The sequence below is a fragment of the Neopelma chrysocephalum genome, unplaced genomic scaffold, assembly GCF_003984885.1.
Source record: "Neopelma chrysocephalum unplaced genomic scaffold, ASM398488v2 Primary Assembly neopelma1_68, whole genome shotgun sequence".
Lineage (NCBI taxonomy): Eukaryota > Metazoa > Chordata > Aves > Passeriformes > Pipridae > Neopelma > Neopelma chrysocephalum.
In genome coordinates, this window is record NW_020897727.1 from 1,426,252 (window position 1) to 1,444,956 (window position 18,705).

General features: G+C 36.8%; 1 protein-coding gene across 5 annotated transcripts in view; it reads right to left on the reverse strand.

The window, feature by feature from the left end:
- The window catches only part of FTO (FTO, alpha-ketoglutarate dependent dioxygenase), a 235,509-nt gene that overhangs the window by 51,684 nt on the left and 165,120 nt on the right, over positions 1-18,705 (reverse strand). Inside the window, exon 9 of one of the 5 annotated variants that reach the window (XM_027684979.1) lies at positions 15,968-15,981. The exons of the other annotated variants lie outside the window; for them this stretch is intronic. Within the exon in view, the coding sequence (XP_027540780.1) occupies positions 15,968-15,981 (14 nt within the window). The remainder of the gene's footprint in view (positions 1-15,967; positions 15,982-18,705) is intronic. 5 annotated transcript variants of the gene reach the window in all.

The following is an 18,705-nucleotide window of genomic DNA, read 5'->3' on the forward strand; positions in this document are numbered from 1 at the left end:
ATATCAAAAAGGAAATTATGAGTGTCATGACCCCTCCAAGTCAAAAATCTAGTGATGAATATAGGCTCAGCAAGGCATAGCAGATTACCCCCTTACGAGTTTTAAAGCCAGGATGATATATGACATTTTTATCAGGCACTTTCTCAGGAATGTCACCAAGAGGGAAAATAAAGGCCCTGAAAAGAGACGACTAGGTGAATTATGCAACTGTAATTGCCGATCATAACCTGATATGAGCTGAAATTGCTCTGTTTTCATATTGAGATAGCATAAAATTGTCGGGAAATGCAATGGCTCCTTAATGTGGCCTAGATGAGTCTAATATTCTGATCATTTTTCACTCAGCTGCTAGGTAAATAGTGCTTCTTTAACACAACCACCGTGGCCCAGGGCAATCTGGGGGCCCAATTTTACACTTGAATTGAGAAAATATGTGTAAACTACAATTTTTCATATTTTCTGCATACATAAGAAGATGAAACATCTTTATCATGTGTATTGTCTGGCTGAGCTTATACAAAATATTAGTTTATCTCTCCTACTTTGGTTTATTCCATAAGCAAAACACATAGATCTAAAGGACAGGCAATATTCTATATACAAAATAGGTCCATCTTTTATGCAGCCTTGTATGAAGAATTCTACCATTTTGTTTTTGAAAAGCTGGCAATTAACAAGTGTAGATTTTGCAAAATAAATTAAAATATTCTAAAATGCTCACATTTTTCTGCAAATCGTTGTAAAAAAAAAGGAAGACAAAAGGTCACAGAAATATTTATCTGTACAATCTGAGATATTAGTTTAAACAATAACCTCTAGGAGAAAAGAAAGGTGAAGGGCAGTTATTACCAAGCTATAAGACAAATTTATTTTATCATAAATCTTCTGTATTAAGTGATTCATAAAATAGATTTGCTTAAAAAACAGCTTGAGTTAAAATAAAAAACGCCAAATCAACCACAAAACACAATGAAACAAAAAAAGCATGCTACTACCCATTCTCAGATAATAATCAGCAATAATACCTGGGGCAGAAAGGTCATAAACCATACTTCCAAGACAGGAATAATTCATTGTACTACTATGTGTTTAAGAATTAGTTTGATAGAGTCACTATCTAGACTGTGAGATATTGTCTATCAATCTGACCTTCTAAAAATGAACCCGCAGACTCCCACTTAGATCAAAACCTCTGCTTTTATGATATGCAGCTCTTACGATGAATTTTAGGACTGGGCTTAGGATGAGTTCAGTACCATTTGCAAAACATGGAAGTGAAACAATGCAAGTTCTTAAAAAATTTGGGGTTTTCTTTCCATATTTCTGGACATATTTGTCCTCCAAAGGAACCAAAAAAAGCAAACCCCCTTTGCTTAAGAACCAGTTCAGGAATAAACAAGTACAAAGGAGGTCAAAAGGTTGAAATTTCTTTGTTTGCATTTATGTTATCTGTTCTTAGTTCCTATATATCCACCTTATCGAGCTGCTCCAACACTAATTGCAAAGCAGCACTGACTAGCAGCAATAACCAGCATTTGGAAAAATCCCGTGTGATGCTGGTTATTGCAGATAAGAGACTCAACAAACTTGGATATATCTGCATCAACTTACTTCCTACTCTCTTCTACATTTTATGCTTCCTAAAGGCTGAGATTTTGTACTAAATATAGTGGTAAAGTATGATACCTTGCTCTATGGAGAGGCTTCAAGCACAGAAGATTTCCAAAGGCTTCAGGGTGTGGGATATAACGGACTGAAAATAACACTGTGATACTTCAGTAATCACACGAGTCTTTGTAAAATATTTCACTGGAAATCAGAACAGGATTGAAATATAGTTCCTAGCAATTAATACTGTGTGATCCTAAATGTAGAGTTGTTCAGATCTTAAAAGAATTTAAAACTGTAGACCCATCCATATTTATTACATTACCACTAACCCTATTATGAACAGTCTTTATGTAATTAACATACCAGCAGGGAATTTAAGAGGTACTTGGCATTAATTTTCAATCCCTATTCTCCATGAATTTGGTACTCAATTGTAGTGATAAATAGAAGACACATGGTTATGATTACGCATTTTCTGTAACGATTATGCACCACAGTAGAAAATACCTCATAATACAGTGCAGGCTCACAGTTATCAAGAAAACATATTTACTTCTGGATTTTCATTCTCTTCCAGTAATTCAGAAAGTCAAGTGACCGCTTTCCATTTTTTTCCTTTTTCACAGGACCTGTTTACAGAAGACTTTTCCCACAGTCACTGGCACTTAGCAAAAATAACTTCCAACCTTTATCATTCCCTTCCCAAGCCAGCCCTGCCGAAGGTGTATTTATTCCATCTCCCCGTCTCTGTATCCCCCTTCCGGAGAGCGGGCGCAGGGGCTGCAGCCGCTGTTGCTAAGCAACTCAGCCACAGCACTGCATCACCAAGTACAGATTGCTCCCATCATTTTCAGCCTCACAAATTTGGGAGCCGGTATAATAATAGGAAGTAGTATGGATAACAAAACCATTATCCATAGACCAGTAAGTTAGCAGATGGATCATAAGAACTAAAAAAAAAAAAAAAAAAAAAAAAAAAAAGAGGCTACTGTAACAAGAACACTGAACAATTACTGGCAGTATTATTTCCAATCTTTTTTTTTTTTATCAGTACAGCCTCCACAAAGAACTTTACATACTCACTATGTGTGAATGCAAAAGTATTTTTGAATTGTGATGATTTTTTGTGGGTCTTTCTGTGTAAGAGAACACCACAATATCTGTGCTGTTGAAAGCTAGCACGAGATCTATTAGTAATCAAATTTCAGCCCAGATTTTATGGTTAGTCTAACCAAGTTAATTTCTCTAATGTTAGCAATTCATGGAAGAGGTCTCTTGTGGCAGCACAAACCTGGGATCCACAGCAGCTGTCAGAAGAGACTCTGAGGAATTCCTTATTAGCCAGAATGCAACCAGGCAGAAAACTCATTATACAGTGCTAAATATACTTAATCACATCTATTAGAGAAAAATGAACTTGATAATTACAACAAATAACTAAAGAGCAAAAAGTGTTCATGGAAAAACCCACACCAGGATGTGTAAGAAGAGGGGCTGCATACTGACTGTGTGGGAGAAAGCCGTGCCTCGCTGGAAACTATTCCAATTCTAATGGAAAAGGATTACACCACATCGTACAAATGATTTAGGTTTCCCTTGAAAGTGAAACATTTACATTTAACAGCTTACATAAATGTAAAGTAATAAGTAAAATTAATTACTTAGATTTTAAATATTAATTTGGAAAGCTCTTCTGAGAGTTGAGAGAACAATATCTTCTGAACATGCTTTTTTGGGAAAGGAAGCCTGCTACAGACATTCACCACAATAAAGGTAATGTCACAATAGCTGGTACTATACTGCAATATTTAACAGAAGTGCTCAAAGTCTTTCCTTGTTCTGCAGCCTTTACTTTCCTTCAAATAGAATTGGATTGTGGGGTCACAAGTGGTCCACAATTTTAACCATCAAGCTGTTTATATTTTAAAACAGAAAGGTTGAAACTAAAGGTATCAGATATTGACCTCATAAAGTAATTACATGCTGAAGCCAAACACAAGCATCACATACATACTCTTCATGGAATCATCACACACCATACACATGTACTCTAACCAGACCTTAACACCATCTGCCAAAACCTCCCTTGCTCTGCCATCCAGAAATATCCAAAGTCTAACTTATTTTTATTTGCACATTTCCTAGTCAGTGTATGTGAAGTGTGGGCACCCTAATTTTGCAGCAATGTATATCCTGATATACAGACACGTGGAGAACACAACAGAGCAGTGAATGGGGCTCCATATCTTTAGAACAGGCCTAATACCCAGACTGCTGTCACTTCATACCAAATTCCTCTCACATCTTCTAAGAAGCAGTTAACTTGGTTTGGAGTCTTTCTGAGCCCAAACTTGATTTTAAATTCCTTCCCAACTTTATACATCCTTAATTCAACATCATCTAAATAAAGAAATCAGGCATATTGAAATCATCAAATAAAATCTGAGACAGGATACTCTGAGGTTTTCATATAATTCTGACTTTGTTTGAAGAGGACAGCTAAGTAATGCATGAAGCAAGCCATCTGGGTTTTCTTTTTTATTCAACCATAGAATATTTTCACCTCAATTTGTATAAAATAACATTAAAATATTGAATAGCAACTAGCAAAAATAAGACAAATTCTTCACAGTTATATATAAAAAGACAGAACACAATAGCCACAGAAAGTCCTTACCTAAAGGCTGTCAAAACCTCAACACTTTGCAAGCCAAAGTGAGGGACCTAGGTAGGTCCCAAATGAAAGGTCTACACTGCCAGCTTCCTCTCTTCACCTCATTCCTTTCCTCCAGCTGTCATGAAGACAGGCAAGAAACTGCAGAATTCCATTTCCTAGGAACATAACTTAGAGTGGTGGAAATTAGGAAACAGGATTTGATTCATTGTGTGGCCCAACAGCAGTGAAAGATCCAGTGTCTGCATGACAGTAAATTAGGAGCAGATGGACAAGACTTTGAACTGACAGAAGAAAATTTCTTTTACTGCTTCCTTGCACTTGCTTTCCTTTGGTTTAGCTGATTCCTACCTTCTCTGGGTCATTTCTGCTGTCTCTGTATCATGTCAGAACCAGTACTTTAGAATTAAAAAGAGGCAGTAGCCACAAAGCTCAGGCAGTAGACAATTCTCAGAAATATCACACATATACCATTTTCAAACATGTTCCTTCCAATGAGTTATACTTATAGACTGATGTTAGTTAAATGAAAAATGTAAAAGGCATTCTAAAGGAGTCTAAAAAAATTGAACATTTCCTTTCTCCCAGTGAAAACATATAATCCCATACACACATGCATACAGGGCTTTGGTTGGCTGGGCTTTAGGATAACAGAGTGTCATTTTGGGGGTGGCAGTAATTCTGAAAATTTTTGTTCTTCTATGGGTTACAGAGCAGACAATGCTCTTGTGGAAAGAAGTAATTGAGCCTTGGAGAAATTACTGACTTCAGGAAGTCCATTATTTAACCTTCAAATTTAAAGAGTGAACCTTACTACAGAGAACATGATGCAGCATTCCTCCTGTGTGAATAAAGGTATCACAGAACTTATATAATTACTTACTCAGATCTGTACATCTATTAAACAATTTGTTTTTATTTGTCCAAACTGAAATTCTGACTTTAGGTTGTCAGTCAGAACTTAGCATATACATCATGCTATGCTGAAATAGGAATTAATATATGTACATGTGAATTAAGTTATGGGCACAGAATTGTACATGAATTTTTAAGTTATTTTTGCAAAGTTCTACTGTATTTCAATAGATTTAACTCCCACTTACTTATACCAGATCATCTCCACATAAATGTCCAACAAGTTTGAAATGTGGAAAACCAGTTTTTGCCTTCAAGCATCCTCTCTTCACTCTCTCTCTATGCTTTCAAAACTAGGCACAGTTCAGATTGGATTGCTGAATCAGGTGAACCTTTCACCTGAACTTTCATAGCAGTTTTCATATTTTTATGACTAAGATACTCTCTACCCTAGAAAGTTAAGGTGGCAACACAAATGTGACATTAACTGATATGAACAGAAAGAGAGCTATGGTAGCAATGATAAGATAGAAAAATGAAATAAGCAAGTTTTAAAGGGCATAAAAGGCCATGATCTTTCTTTATGTGTCCAGAAAATGCCTATAACTGCATCAGAATTTTGTTCAAAGAGTAGAAGTTACTGACTGCTCCCTTTAGACTTCATCTCCATGGTTAAGGGTTTGGACAATAAAGGCAGGTTCTGTAACACTTCTCAGTTACACAGTAAGAATTCTGAGCATAGAAAATCCACACATGTATAATTGTGCATTGCTAGCAGTCACAAAAAGGAGTAAAATCCTTGTAAAACAATCATGTTCAGGAAAGCTAAATACAATGAGAACCTCATCAGAATGTCAGAACTCAGCTCTTAGTGTTTTGGGGATAAAGGTACATTTTCATCTTTTCTGTCCTGCCATTCAATAAATAATAATAAGCCTTCCTCACATGAAACGGAAAATTTATCCATTTTAATATATAAGTTCATTAGCATTTACTGAGAATTAAATTAATAGTAATGGCAAGGCTGTTGTGGAATTGAGTGTTAATAGTATGTGAACTGCAGATATTTCCTTTTAAACCCAGATAATTCTTGCAGGGATAGAAATTCCCATTCTTATTTAATTGTCTGTTGGGGGTCTTAAGATTTTATTATTTATTTTTAGGGAAGTTGTGTCCTTCCCCATAAAAGTGTAGCATTCTAAATACAAAAAAATTATATATCTGTGGAGATGTTTGCAGAGCAGGCTTATGTTTGAGAATGAGGAGCAGTTTGGAAGCCATCAGAGAATGATGTGCAGAGGCAAACACAGGAACAGAGAAATTGTTCCTTTTGCAGTCCTGACGGATGGTCCAAGGATTCCACAGGCACAAACTTTTCCTGAGCAAAGGATATTCTATCTGACAGCATCAAAAGCAGAAAATCTGATTAAAATTATTAAAATAGAACTCCGTTATTACAAAGTATGGAAAACCTCATAGCTCCATTGGTTTCAGTTTGTGCAGTCCCTAATGAGAGACTACAACAGTTATGAAGCTTTTCTTTGTTTTTTCCTATTTTCCAACATAGGGTTGCACCAAACACCCTTGAAAAATATGGCAGAGTTAGGAACAACAGTGACAAGCAGAGCAAGCAGAAGCAGCACAGTGTGGTAGCAGCTGCAGCAGCACAGGACTGGCAGGGGATGGAACACATGGTTGGCACTTATCAAACAATAGAGACAACCACTATAGACCAAGGATGGGGTACCTCTCTGCAGGGTTCCACCACAAGAAATGACAAGAAGAACTGTATCTATGACTTTCTCTAATGTTCATAACTCAAAAACGACGACCTTGATCACTTTAGCAGATGGTTTTGCTCTGCTGTAGTTGCAATTAAACAGAGTGTGCCAAAGTGAAGAGCAAATTACCCATGCTATCTATCCCAGTTAAAAAAATCTGCAGTCTTCCAGTATCTAGTGGGACAATATCCAAAATTCTTCAGCCCTAGCCCATGCTGGATTGCCATTATATTTTATGTCAGTCAGTACTTCAGAGAGTCCAAGACCCTTGGCATATGTTCTTAGTTAACAAAATGGAAAATTAAACTTTGTAGCAACCCCCTGCCACTCCCAAAATAAAAGAAAAATTCTATCTACATCAATGAGCAGGAAGTCTGATCTTCCTGTGCCAGCCAAAAAGCCTGCAATATAAGGACATTTGGCTGAAGAAAGGAATTTAAAATAAGCAAACTAGCCTAAACTCATAATCCTGCATTTCAGGTACTGAGGAATATTCATAAGGAATATGAATTTTAAAAAAACCTCTGATATTGACAAGCAGAAGTTTATGACTTTGACAGAGTTCTTATGCCTTTTCAAAAATTAATTAACTTTTTGAACACATTATCCTCATGGAAGAAATGATCCTGAGTTTCTTCAACACAAAAAAATACCACAATCATAAACCCAATATATACACAAACAAACAAAAAAAAGTATATTGTCACGAAACAGGAAGAGGCACCTAAAGCCTGTGGCGTTTTCACTAATTAATAACCATATATAAGACCCCAAAAAGTCTGAAGGACAACACAAAACAATTTCTGAGTATGAGACCTAGTTTTCAGTTCCCAGCTATCAGAACACACTTGCCTCTGGGCTACACCAAAAAGGAAACATGAGCAGCATCTGTTCCTTGGTTCCCCAGCATTGCTGGATTGGAAATACTCAAGTACAGTAGTTTTACAAATTAAATGCATGAAAACTGTGATGAGTAGACTTACAAAAATGATATTTGAGAGTAGATCTGAATATGAAGAAGATATGTAGATAAAATACCTCACTGGCAAACTCATGTTAAGTTTTTTACAGTCCAGATGGTAAGGGGCAAATGAGAAGGGGGCATTTATGTCAGAGCCTGTACAATAGGAACAAGGATGCTGATATGGTTTCTTTTTTTATATATAGCTGAGTAAAGAGATCAGAGAACACTGGAACGTTAGCCAAAACAAGTTATCCAGCTGCACTGTGTTTCATCACATATCAATTTTTACTGAAAGAAAACCATACAAATTTAATCAGTTCTTCATATGGTAATATTTAACATTTTTTTCCAAGTTGTTTGATATTATTGTTTTAAAAGTTCCTTTTCCCCCGTCCTCAAACGTGATGTGTGATAGTGGTGAACACAGGAAAAATATCTATCCCTGGCAAGACTGAAAGTCTCATTTACAGTAGACTCAGTAATAAATGCACTGGCGTCTGTGTCAATTGACTGTCTCAATGAAGAACAGGTCACTGTAGGGAACAGTACAAACAGCGTCTACATTTGAACTCCCACATCCTCATCCCAAGCATGTTTGTAGCATCAGTAGAAATTAAATTACCCTAATAAACCTTTCTGCCTTCTCCCCTCCCCAAGAAACAGGATTTTTTTCTAGAGATTTTAAACCACATGGGTTTTACCTCTTTTTTTTTTTTTTTTGGAAGGCTATCATATAGCATTTGTATAGCACTTTTAATTATTTGAAAATATATAATAGAGTGGAGACATGGATCTCACTTATATAAATGCCTATTAAAAGGCCATTTATTCTCTCAGTAACCATAAAACATAAAACACCTCTTAAAAGAATATAATTCCTTTGTTTCTAAGCCAAACACATATAATAAGACAGCTTGCTCCTTTTAAGTAAATAAAAATGATTTGTATTAAATAAAATGAAATATTGTAAGCACTATATAATTTAACAATAAGACACATCAAAGTATGCATTACTGCAAGCTAACCCATGCCTCAGAGGTGTTGCAAGCCAAATACTTTAAACGATCCAGGAAACATGTTGTTACAGAAAAGCAAAAACCACAGCACGTCATAAACTATTGGTCAGATGAGATGTAAAACCAAGTTTCTAACCATTTGTGGTCACTAAAATCCCCTGGCACTTACTGTACCCTTAGAATGTTGATTTTGCCCAAACTGGAATGTTTTTGATACACAAGTTTTATGCTCTATTCCTCCTGCCCTGCACTGCCCGGCCACAGGGGCGGCTGTTGCTCAAAGGGTTGCAAGAAGTGTCTTGCACGTGAACACACTCATTTGGATCTCTACATCTCTCTCAGTTACAGCTCTCTAAAATGGGTGAAACTAATGGGATTTCCGGGAGGTACCTGATAGTAAAATTTGATCCATAGTTTGTAACACAGTTTCAAATCCCTCAACTATAACACGAGTACAGGTAACATGATTATGCTGTATGTAACTCCAAATAAAATGATTCAAAAGATGTAATAATTGAGAATACACTAAACCCATTGACAGAGCACAAAGTATGTTAAAAAACACAGCAAAATTAATCAGCACAGAAAAGCTTATAAATTGCTTGTATCAGTTTAATATGGATTTACACCACCATATTCCCCATTTAGGAACTGCTCTGTAGTTTTGATTGCTCTATTTTTACAAAGTTTCAGTGGAAGCACTGTAAGCTGAATCAGAAAACTGATGAGTCAGTACAGTTTGCTAAAAAGGAGTTTTCTCTCCAAGAGAAACATTAACAAGTATAGTGTAACTTAGGTTCTAGTTGTGCCAACTGTCTTGTAGCAAAAAAACCCCTCCGCAGTCCCTAACAATAGCAGTTACTTCTTTAAAGAAATACACCACACAGCAAGGAAATGGACTGTAAACCTATTGATTCACATTATTTGTGAGGAGTGAATGGTGGCATTAAGAGAAATGTGAATCAAAAGTGAGTTAAGAGAACTGTTCACAAACACTAACGTTGTTTCATAAAGAGAAACCTCCCCAGAACACGACGGAACTAAAGACCTTCTACTGCATCCTAAACCTTCAGTACCATGTAATCAGCTATGAGTGTTGAGTGTCACACCTTTATTGTTATTTCCATGACTCCATGTTTATTATACAGTGCTGCTAATCCTGGAGAGATCAATTGTTGGGACATCTGCCCTACAGTTGGTCCTGTGCTTGGAGCCCCACAAAGAGCTGCACTGCACCCGGCACATGTGCAGGAGATCAGAAACTCTCTCTCTGCTTCTCACAACAGTTGCACCTTCCACTCACAAAAGGCCCCACTAACAACCACAACTTTTTATTTCATGATGCTTGAAAAACTTTTTTAAACAACAGAACAATCCTAACTGAAAAATAACAAAGCATAGTGGAGTTTTTCCAAATAACTCTAAAACCCAAACATTTTACTTTATTGATCTAAATACACATGCTAGGTGGGTAGGAAAAACACTGACACAACATCCTTTTTATTCTAATGTTAGAGAAACAGCTGAAAGCACCCTAACATACTTCAAACATCTCAATAGAAATAGCCATGGTAAATAATAACTTTGAGATGATTTTTTTTCATACCATAATATCAACAAAAATGAGTGTGCTTATGAAATCTTTTCTTGTTAATGTTGATTAATAGTATTTGAACTTTTGCTGTTATCTTGCAAATTAACCTGCACCTGCAGTTTCCTGTGGCTATAGACTTCACCACCAAAAGTCATACGGTTGTACAATAATATTTAATAAACACCTTTTATTAACCTGTCTTCCGTCCACAGTATTATTACAGTCAATAAATGTTACAACAACATTCTTACGTGGCCTAAAAATTGTTATTAATTTGCATTTGATCGACTCCATGTGTCCAGGAGCCTAAGAGCATTGCTAACTGCTTCTAGCACAGAGCTAAAGCTCTTTTGAAGCAGATTCACACCCATTCGAAAACAAAAGGCTATGCCCATTGAACAAAAAGCAGCCAAATCCTCCTTAATTTCGTTGCTCTAGGCATGGTGGTGAACTATTCACACCGATTGGCATCGTTCAGTTTTCAATAAAGGATTTGCTGAAGTGACAGATACTTGTAGAAATAAACTGCCGACAGATTTGCCACGTCAGTAATTAAGTATGTAAAGCTACAGATGTTGAACAATAGTGCCTTCCACCAAGATGTATGCCACAATATCAAAAAGTAACCTGGCATCTGCTTTCTTTATTTAAGTACCTTTCTTAGGGTTTGGATCTTAATTTTTTACAGTTGACAGCAATGTTATTTGAGCCAGTCAGTGGCATCTGGTTGCTGGGGGGGGTGGAAAAAAAAAAAAAAAAAAAAAGGAAAAAAAAGCAGCTCTGTGCACTTTAATTAATTGTGGAGAGATTACATGGTCTTCCAACCGTGTAGTTTGTCATCAGAGCACATTACAGATTTATATTAGATGTTTCTCCACAGTGTCAAGAATAATTAAAAAGGGATAGGAAATGATGCCAGCTAGCAATGCTTTACATCAGCAGTGAAAGTTTTATATTTATTACAGCCAAACAATTTTAAAAGAAGATGTCAATTTTGTAGTTATACTGTGCAAGGAATAAATATTAGGTGGGTAAAGCAGCCAATACATTTCAGCTGCTTGAATAATGAGAGGTTCATGTTTAATCTATCAGACCTACCAGAATTGGTGTGACATGTCAGTTATTAATGAACCAGCATCCCCTTTTCTCATAAAAACATCCTCTCAATACAATAACTAACATATGTTTTTCTTTTCTTCCTAAAAGGAGCTCTGCCCAACTCCTCCTTTTGATTCATGTAAGAACAGACATACCAACTGTACACAAATTCTTTTGCTCAATTAATTTGCAGTACCTTGGTCTTGGGCTGTGCTAATAGTACAGTGTTTATGTGTACTCAAGCTCTCAATTCACTCATCATAAAGGGCCACATTTCTCTCCTCCTCTGTGCACAGACTCCTTTGTACATGCAGATGAGAGAAGCATATGGACCTAAAGGCAGTTTGCAGCCTAAGGAATAATTTCCACCCAAATACTACAGGTTTCATTTTTGCTCTCATATACACTCATTCACAAATCGCATCTTCCAAAGCCCTCCAATATATTTTTATCTATTTCATGCAGTTTTATTAACATAGTTTCTGCTGCTTTAAGCATTCTGTAGTAAGAAACCAGTGCAAACAAGTTGCTTCCTTTTGCAATGAAATAGCTTGCAACCTCTGAGCTGAAACGGAGATTTTGTCACATGTCAATGTTAAAATGAATTATTAAAAACAGGTGTAAATTGTCCCCCCTTCCTATTCTGTCATGTTCTCAGAAGCACAATGAGAAAATAACTTCAGACAAATTACTACACATAATGGTGATCAAATGAGTTGGCCCTCGCTGGTTTTTTTGTTGGGCCCAAAAAGGGAAACAAGCACTCATCAGTAAAATGGCAACTTTCCCATTGTGTGTTTCACTGAGTTACACTTTATAGAAATAAAAATGTAAGAATTTACATGCTGCATCTACAGCACCATTCAAATATGTTCAGACCTCATGAATCAAAGTGCTGGCCTGAAGGAAGCTGGAGCATCTCCCCATACAAGTTAGGCAATGAGCTCCAGCAGACAGAGCTCTGGATTGAGATTCCACAGAAGGTAATGCTCTCCTTGGCATGACCAGGAACTCACTAGATGGCCTTGAGTAAGTCTTTCTTTCCTTTACAGTTTATGACTATGGAAGGGGTCATTCATTTCATTTAATTTCAGACACTTGAGCATCTGCTCATCACCAGACACAACAATACCCCAATTAGAGATTGAGTTCTTTATGTTATTATAATATGCATATATTAAAAAACAAAACAAAAACAAAAAAAAATTTAAAACAAGCCTATCATTCTTTAATTGTTCTGACTTCACATAGGTGTTTAACCACACAATACAATATGGGTTAAGATACCACAGAACTTTCCTGCTTATTGAAGCTGCTCTGGCACACTTTATAATTGTTTCCTAGCTAGCAACGAACACCACACCACCTGCCTTTGTTTGATTTTGTTTTCTGCTGAATGATTACTTCATTTACCACAGAAAACATAGCAATGACAATTCCATAATGTTTTATACCTATAGTAAGTCCATTTGGAAATGGCAACCAGTGTGCAATTTGTCTAAGTGGTGGTTCCCTAAACATCCCAAAGCTTTGCAGTAGAAATTTCTATTTACTGCTGTCTTCTAAGCACATTTTAAAATGCAGTTTGTCTAAATTTCTAAAACTTGGGGAAAATTACCTGCCTAGATGTCCTTTCTCTCTTTTTGATCTGCCCAGAGTAGCCACTGTTGCAAGTGCACACAGAAGAAAACCTCTAGATGAAGCAATACTGGTCAGTGAGTGAGATCTCTTTCTCTGAAGTCAGACTACTGGCATTGTTTTTGGCACTCCCTTCTACCTAAGAGCTGAGGAAGTATTCTGGGCAGAGCCAGGTAGTGGCTGTGAGGAATTCTCAAGAGGCTTGCTGTGATTATTTTTAGGTTGATAAGGAATTTGATTGGATTGGAAGAGAGAAGATGGGAAGAAACTGTTGGTCTTATCAAATAGGATCAGATTTATTTTAAGATTATTTGGAGCACTGAGAGTAAGCTACAGTAAATAAAATATGAAGAGAGAAAAAGGAGGAAGAAATTGTTCACAGCTACATACTGCATTACATACTGCATTTTACTTAGTGATGCCTTGCAAGTGCCAGTCAAAACAAAAAAAAAGTTTCAGCTTCTCTCAGATTTCTGTGTGTGAGTACATGTGCCACTGACAATTCAAAGACTTTTCAGTCTTCAGAGAACTAATAAAGATATTCCAATGAATTTGAGAGGTGCTAAAGAGGCAAAGAGTAGACATCTTCCCTTGTGCTTAGACTCAAATGTCCTTTTATTTGGAAATAAATTAGTCTTCTAATCTCAGTTCAATTTCTTCATCAATGAAAGATAACCTGATGAAAACCCACTGCTAAGAGGAAAAGATCAGCTGTTTACAACAACTGACAAAGCTCTTGGTTCTGAATCAGTGTATGGCTAATAGAAATGCACCAAACATCACAGCAAACAGTACTTCCTGGAGAATCAAATCTGAACTCAGCGTCTCCTGAACTACAACTTCCAGCTCAGTAAAAGTCACATATCTAAAAGCAATGCATAATACTCCAACTTACCGTTTCAGATATGACCCAGGGACTCAAATATCATGAACGTGTCTCGGAAAATATCTCCCCACCATTTTACTTTGTCCTCTGAACTACTTTTCCCCTCCCTCTCTCTACAGTTCAGTGACAGGCAGACAGTGAGAGCCATTAGTAGAGATATGGCTGTACAGTAGTTACTGCATACTTTGTTGATCTGCTTTGATCATCCTCCATCATATTCATTAGAAAACTCTTACCTTTTCCATTCTTTAGAAGGTGGATATCTCCATTAAAAATCCCCTTCTCTGATTACTATCAACACATGCAATGTAGCCTTCAGATCTGACACACCCATAGATCACAATGTTTAAATTTAATGCTTCAACTGCATCAATATACAACTTCTTTATGGTCAAATCAATCCACTGATTAACAATATTTGATTATTGACTAGAAATTCTGCCCACGCAGAAAGAACACAGGCAAATTATTAATATTTGTTCTGATTTATCCTACTCTAATCAACACTCAATTGCTACCTAATTCAACTACAGAATATTTGTTAACTAGTATTAAAAAAAAAAAAGGCATTATCTAAGTTTTAGACATCTCCCAAAGAACATTAATTTCTTATGACACCCAACCAGCCTCACTAAAAAAGCCATTAGTTTGCATGAAACCAACGAAATGGATAAAGTATAATTATGGATATTTCTCAAATGACGTCCCATAGCAATGGCTGCCCCATCCCCACCTGCCCCCCTGCCTTTGTAAGAAGAATTTAGAAAGAAAAAGAATCACAGCTTTAGGTTCCTAGTCAGGTTTACATTCTATATAACGACATGAAGTAATTATTTCACTACCACCCCACCCTGCTAACACATCCAGGGGCTGCAAAGGCAACTGAACCATATGAAGCCATAAAGATTAATCATGACTTAAAACTAATTCTCTTTGGAGGGGATTTTGAGGAAGAAATGTTGAGTGTGGAAACATTCCCAAGCCAAAGATTTATTTAAGTAAGTCATACAAGAATGCCAACATGGTTTTTGAATTTAAGGTTTCTACACACTTGGTAACTCATGCTACAAAGTGATGGTGAATATTAGCAGGATGGTCAATGGGGTAAGAAACAAATTAACTCTGCTTTCTTTTACACTTGAATGTTCTCTTAACAACAGATGAGTTCATCTAAAAAATATTTACCACTTATTTTACACTGAAAAAAAATCTAAATTTAATCAATGTTGTTGACATTTTTAGTCCAGTGAAACAAATTAATCGAAATATTTTAATTACAGAAATCAAACTCATTCATGCAACTGACCCCCCCCCAAAAAAAAGTGAGGATTCTTAATCAAAACTATTACATCAGCAATTAAAGAGCTCTTTCACTCAGATGTTTCCCAGGAATTAAAAATGTACCTGGGCTGGCTACTGCTGCTGGGTACCAAGATTCTCAAAGCTAAGCTAAATCCACTGGACTTTGGGAAGAGTATTTTTCATCTCCCTTCCAACAAGTAGCTATTATGACAAGTAATTCAAGTGAAATACATTTTTAATAATGATAATATACATCATATATTACCAGAAGTCTTCATCAAGATCATTTGTGCTTGATAAAGGATACAAGCACGTTTTTTCTAGAAAGGAGTTAACACCACTTGTATTACCATTGAGTCATAATGCTAGGGATAATTTTTTGATCTTACCAAAACATGTTCCAGTACTCATTATGACTCAGAATTGTGAAATATTTCACACGCAGCAACCGTGACTGCAAATGTTCACACACTAAACAAAAAAACCCCAAACCATTCCACGGTGCTGGTACCATCCCCAGTTTGGCAGGGCCTGTGAGACTACACTACCTGGCACAGAACACCTGCAAGAAAGACAAAAACACATCAGTCTGACTCAGGCTTCAAACTGAAGCACAGTCAATAGTCAAACTGGCACTGGTGGCTTTAAGCCACAGCCAACCAACTCCATGCCTGGACAAGCCCTCTCAGGTACAGCCCCTGTCTTGTTGTGCCCACCCACAGCAGCAGCTCTGCTTCCCATCTCTCGGTGCCAGCAGCACCTCTATCCAAACCCTTGGGGTGCCTGGCACTTCCCCAGATGCAGGAGAGGGGCAGTGCAAACAAAAACTTTGAGGGGCAGATCCTTTTACAAGAGTACAGCTTTGGTTTCTGAGCAACTCATACGTGAAATGGCACCACCTGCACATGAGATGGTCAGTTTTCCCTGGCTGCACCAACACCACCAGGCATCTCTGCTTCCAGATGAAAACCAGCTGCTGTTAGGTCACACAGGTGAATTTTAGATTCATACACCTTGCTACAATAGTTTTCACGTGCATTCAAGGGTATAGCCTTGGGCATCTGTCTTTTTGAAAGTTAGATTAATCAAAAAGCAACAGAAGGAGAAAAAAAAAAGGCTAATTAGGACGTGTCCAGGACCTTAAACACACAGGAGTGAAATAATGAAGGTGCCTGGGTTACTACAGAAGAGGAAAACTATTCCCACTTTCCCTCTACAAATCTTGGAATCATTTCTTATGCACATCACCACGAAATACACCTAAACAGAGAAAGACAGGTAGGCAGATAAACTTACTGTATTTTAACACGTTAATTTTTTTTTATGTATTTATTTGAAGCCCATCAAGGTCACCACCATCATTTCTCTTCACTGCCAATGCAAGCAAGATTGGCTCTTGACATTATAGTCATATTTTCCTCCAAAATAATAGCATCCATTCTACTCCTATTCAAACTCCAGTTTCTTCACTAACTAAAGTCCTAATTTACAGTAGAAAATATTCTTGAATTTAGATACATGCGACTGAAGTTAAATTGAAATGGTTTTAAGAAAACTCCTTAAGATCTGAAATCATAAGCAGAATATTAATGATTCTGTAAAACTACAGATGTTTTAAGATGGAAAAATGGAAAGTGCTTTTCTTTTTTAATCTGCTATCTAAAATGATGACATTTCCTGAATTTTTTCTTGTGCACTCCCATCAAAAATCAATTGGAAGATTTTAGCAGCAGTTGACCTGGATGCTTACCATCTTTTGTATCTATACCTTTTTAAAGAATTTTCCTTCCTCTAAAGGCCACTATGCTCTGCACCACAGGTGCCAATACTCTAGTGGACAGATGATCAAACATATGTTAAGAGTTTTCTAAAGTACTTTGGGATCCCTGGGGATAAAAGCTCCTACATAAATGTAAGATTTATATTTTTAAATAACAAAATTGTGTCTTCCTTATAACACGTGCATCTATATGTTTGCAGACTGCACAAGAAGCTGCATTTTTGTTGTTGTGAATATCTTACCACTTTGTCTCCCTGTGGGAGACACAATAATAAACCAAAATGTTAGTAAAATAACCCCAAATAAACAAAAAGTAAAGACATAATCCCACAACACACACATTCAAATATCAGGTTGAAAACCTAATGGACCCATACTGTCCAGTAAATCCTGTTCTAGACATTTATGAAAAAATGTATAGTTAAAAAGGTAAATGCTAATTATGCACTACAATGTTTAAAGTGATGTTATGCTAGATTCCCAAATATGGACAAGCTCTTCAGAAGTACCCAGCTTTCTATTTTATTCCTTGATTTCAAATAGTCTAAACATTTTCACACTGATGTGCCTTTACACCTTTTGACCTTCCAGCACTCAAAAGTGGGGCTGAGATAACTAAAATCTGGGAAAGGTAGTAAAACACCAAGCACGTAATAAATTAAAGACTTGGAAAATTGTGGTAATAAGCCCTTTGGGGCAAGTCTCTTTTAAAGCAGTAGCACTGTTTAACACCAATAGAGCAATTTTTGTTTTATTTAAGAGTTGTGTTAAGGAGATTCACCTACTCCTTAGAGATACAAAATATGTTTTTGTTACAATGATGTGCTTCTGTTTCAATGAGTTTCTGGCTTATTTCATGGTGTCTTTAGATCTCTGTCTAAATAAAAAGAAAACAGCTGGGTTAAATGTTTAGTCCTATATACACACAAGGACAAGTTATTCCTTGCATCAAATGTTGCAAAGCATGAGGTTTGGGGAAGAAAACCAGATGAATCAGTTGACTAAAATGAAAATTAACTTTGCCAAAGAGTCTTCTGGGATATCTTGTTTGTGCAAAGCCATGTATGAATGAGCAACACAATTACTGTCTAGATCTCACCTACATTCCTTTTTAAAAGTGAGTGCTTGAGAGAAGACTGTTCTCACAGAAGGGAACACACAGCAGCTGGAACTGGGTGATGGAGCTACCATGGTAATGAGAAAGAGGCAGAAGTTATAAGGAATGCCTGACACTATAAAGAGTATTTGCATGAATGAAGTCTCAGTAAGTCATGAAAAAGTTAAGCTGGTCTTTCATGGCAATCGCAGGGATGCTGGACATGTGCATGCACAAACTCTGGGGAATTCTGTTCTAAGCTAAGGAAGTTGAGAATAACTGAGGCACTGGAAACCTGAGACTATTTAGGTCTTTGACATCTACATGAGGGCAGGCAAGACATGTACAGCTGGGGAAAAGACCCAACCAAAAGCTCCAATACTGAAGCCACAAGCACACACACTTAATGG